The 3585-nt window shown below is 36.1% G+C and overlaps 1 protein-coding gene across 1 annotated transcript in view; it reads left to right on the top strand.

Annotated features, from left to right (window-relative positions):
- The window catches only part of Gtf2h2c (GTF2H2 family member C), a 28053-nt gene that overhangs the window by 6515 nt on the left and 17953 nt on the right, over window positions 1-3585 (top strand). Inside the window, exons 7-10 of the mRNA XM_026788976.1 lie at window positions 1-55; window positions 1393-1498; window positions 2798-2888; window positions 3033-3157. Coding sequence (XP_026644777.1) covers window positions 1-55; window positions 1393-1498; window positions 2798-2888; window positions 3033-3157 — 377 coding nt within the window. The remainder of the gene's footprint in view (window positions 56-1392; window positions 1499-2797; window positions 2889-3032; window positions 3158-3585) is intronic.

The raw sequence follows: 3585 nt of genomic DNA, 5'->3' as shown, positions 1-3585 counted from the left end.
ATTGGAATAATTATAACTAAGAGTAAAAGAGCTGAAAAACTGACTGAACTCTCAGGTATGTATAAAAGTATCTTTACAAGGCTCAAGGACTGTCTTACCTAACTCTGTAATCTTCCCGTGTGGCTTGCTGATAAAGTGAAACTTTCCTCTGCATTTTAGGTGAACAACTTACTGTCCTTTTATTGAACTCTTGGGACTTACTGTTAATTGTTTCTGAAGTGTTGGATGATTACATTGAAATACACATCCTTATCCTGAAAATAATAAGATAGCCTAATTGTTAGCGATTCATAAAATTTGTATAATGTTGAAATTAAATGTCTAATTAAGAAAGCAAAAAGTATAAAAATTGAATTGGGCTATTTATGATTAGCTATAGGAATGGCTCAGAGCACTTGCTCTTTCAGGGGATCTGGGTTTAGTTCTTAGCACTCACACAGGGACTCCCAACTGTCTGTTACTCCAGTTCCAGGGGACCTGACACCCTTTTCATGTGCAGGCGAAACTGTCATACACATAAGTAAATAAATAAAAATTTAAAAAATTAGTGGCAGTTTCTTTTGCCTTTATTATATATGCTGTTACAAATTTATATCACTGTTTTTTGTAAAATATATTATCCCTTAAATTAGGTTCTCAGTTTTCTGTTAGTACACATAAGGGAGATGGCATACTTTCTTCAGTAATGGTTCTTCCTCTAGCCACAAGGAATCAAATATACATTTGTCAAAAGAGTCTTAGAGAATGTTAGAGATGTAGCTTTATAAATAAAGCCCTGGGTTTGAATACCAATACCATAAGAAGCAAAACCAGGGGGAGGAGAGATGGCTTACTAGTTAAGAGCATTGGCTGCTCTTCCAGAGGATCCAAGTTCAATTGCTAGCACCCACATTGGCCCATAATCATCTGTAACTCCAATTCTTGCAGATGTGATGTCGTCTTCTGGTTTGTAGGGACACCAGGCACACACATGGTGCATAGATATACATGCAGCCAAAACAGCCATTCACATAAAAAAAAAAACAAAAAAAAATAAAAACAAAAATGCAAACCAACTCAAAGTAATTTCACTGCAAAAAGGAAATTGGCATATATTCAAAAGTGGACTGATTTCTCATGTAACTGTTATGTATATTAATGGATAAAGATTTTATATCTATATATAGAAAAATATATAGTAATATATGTGAATAAATAATACATATATATATATACACATATTCTTTTCAGTATGAAATAAGACTGTCTACCAGATATCTCTGATAAAAATACAAACTGATAGAAATTGAAGGCATTCTGTTCTTTAAAATCATAAATTTTTAGTTAGGAAACAACATGCTTTTCTATATTTATATATAGAATTTTATTGAAAGTTATTTCATTTTACTTTAGGAAACCCAAGGAAACACATAGCATCTTTGAAGAAAGCTGTTGATACGACCTGCAGTGGAGAACCGTCTCTCTACAATTCCTTAAGCATGGCTATGCAAACCCTGAAGTCAGTATTTTAAAATTTATTTATTCTGTTTTTGATTGTGTGTCTGTGTGTGTATATATGTGTGTGCAGGAGTACAGCAGGCCAGAAGAGAGTGTCAGATCCCTTGGAATGGAGTTACAGGCGTTTGTGAACTGCCCAACATGGCTGCTGAGACTCGAGCTTTGCGCCTTTGCAGGAACATATTTTCCTGTAGTTGCTGAGCCATTTCTCTAGGCCCCATTTCTTTCTTTGTTTCTTTTTTTTTTTTTTTTTTTTTTGATTTTTCGAGACAGGGTTTCTCTGTGGCTTCGGAGCCTGTCCTGGAACTAGCTCTGTAGACCAGGCTGGTCTCGAACTCACAGAGATCCGCCTGCCTCTGCTTCCCCAGTGCTTGGATTAAAGGCGTGCGCCACCATCGCCCGGCTTCTTCCTTTGTTTCTTCCTTCCTTTTTTGCTCCTTATCTTCGCCTTTCCCTTCTCCTTCCCCTTCCTTCCTTTCTTAGGACAGTATTTCCCGTGTTTCCCAGGCTGCCCTCCAGCTTGATGTGTATCTGAGGATGACCTGAACTCCCGATTCTTCTGTCTCCACCTGCTGGGATGACAGGCATGCACAACTGTAGCCAGTTTATATTATTATTTATAATTGTTTCAGAATTTTTTTCTGTGAGTTGTGTTGGGTTTCATGAAGCCTGTTTTAACAAGAGTTAAGTAGGAAATTTCTGAAATGTCATGTATGATGTTTATTTTGATGTTGCTTATTTTTAATTTGTATTTTATCAGTTAACATGTATCTGCAATGGATTTAGAAAAATACAACAAAATTCACAGTGGTATACAAGAATTTGAAAAAAAATTTAATTAAGAATAAATTGAATGGCTAGGCATGTCATTGGATGCTAGTAACTGCAGTACGCCAGAGGCTTATGAGTTTGAACTATATAGTAAGACTCTGTTGAGAGAGAGATTGAAATTAGATTTTTTTTCTTTCTTTTTCTTGTTTTTTTTTTGAGACAGGGTTTCTTTGTGGAGCCCTAGCTGTCCTAGAACTCAGTCTGTAGACCAGGTTGGCCTTGGTCTCAGAGATCCACCTGCCTCTGCCTTCCAAGTGCTGGGATTAAAGGAGTATGCCACTACTGCCCAGTGAAATTTAGAATTGGATACCAAATAATAATCGTGAATTGACTGTAACTTTTTTTTTTTTTAACATTTATTACCTTATTTTGTAGCTTAGATGTATAAACCGTATGTAGTCCTCATTTTGGATGAATTTTTAGCTAGTATGATTGATCTATTGTAATGTATCCTCACCTCTCTTTGTAGACATATGCCTGGACATACAAGTAGAGAAGTACTAATCATCTTTAGCAGCCTGACAACCTGTGATCCATCTAATATTTATGATCTCATCAAGGTAGGACCACAACTGAAGCAGACTCTAAAGAAAATGTGGTAGTGAATTTATCACTAGTTTTCAGAACACTATTTTTCAAAGTTATTATTCATAAATGTCTTTCTTTCTCTTATGAAATGTTTCATCTTTCTGGATCTTATGAAGACCCTGAAGGCAGCTAAAATCAGAGTGTCTGTTATTGGATTGTCTGCAGAGGTTCGAGTTTGCACTGTACTTGCTCGTGAAACTGGTGGTATATATCTCCATTCTCCAATAATTATAGTTACTGTGTAAGAAGAAGTTTATTAATTAAGTAGGATGTTTTGCACTATTAAACTGAAGCCATTTTATGTCTGTAGTTGAGAATATAGCTGTAATCTTAAACATTGATTTTACTAAGCAAACACTTAAAATGCAAGGAACTTTCAGTAGGTCAATGTTTAGAGTTACAGCTTTCAAAACACTAGTAAGCTCACTTTATGTAATACTTTGTAAAGACTGTAGCTTGGCTTTAATTTTAGTTACTATTATGCCTAGAGAATTTTTTTTTTTTTTTTTTCGAGACAGTGTTTCTCTGTGGCTTTGGAGCCTTCCTGGAACTAGCTCTGTATACCAGACTGGTCTCGAACTCACAGAGATCTGCCTGCCTCTGCCTCCTGAGTGCTGGGATTAAAGGCGTGCGCCACCACTGTCCGGCCCTCCTGTGGTTTATTTAAAT

This window comes from Microtus ochrogaster, unplaced genomic scaffold (genome assembly GCF_000317375.1).
Source record: "Microtus ochrogaster isolate Prairie Vole_2 unplaced genomic scaffold, MicOch1.0 UNK11, whole genome shotgun sequence".
NCBI lineage: Eukaryota > Metazoa > Chordata > Mammalia > Rodentia > Cricetidae > Microtus > Microtus ochrogaster.
Note: the sequence above shows the minus strand (reverse complement) of the source record. Positions and strands in the feature narration are given on the sequence as shown.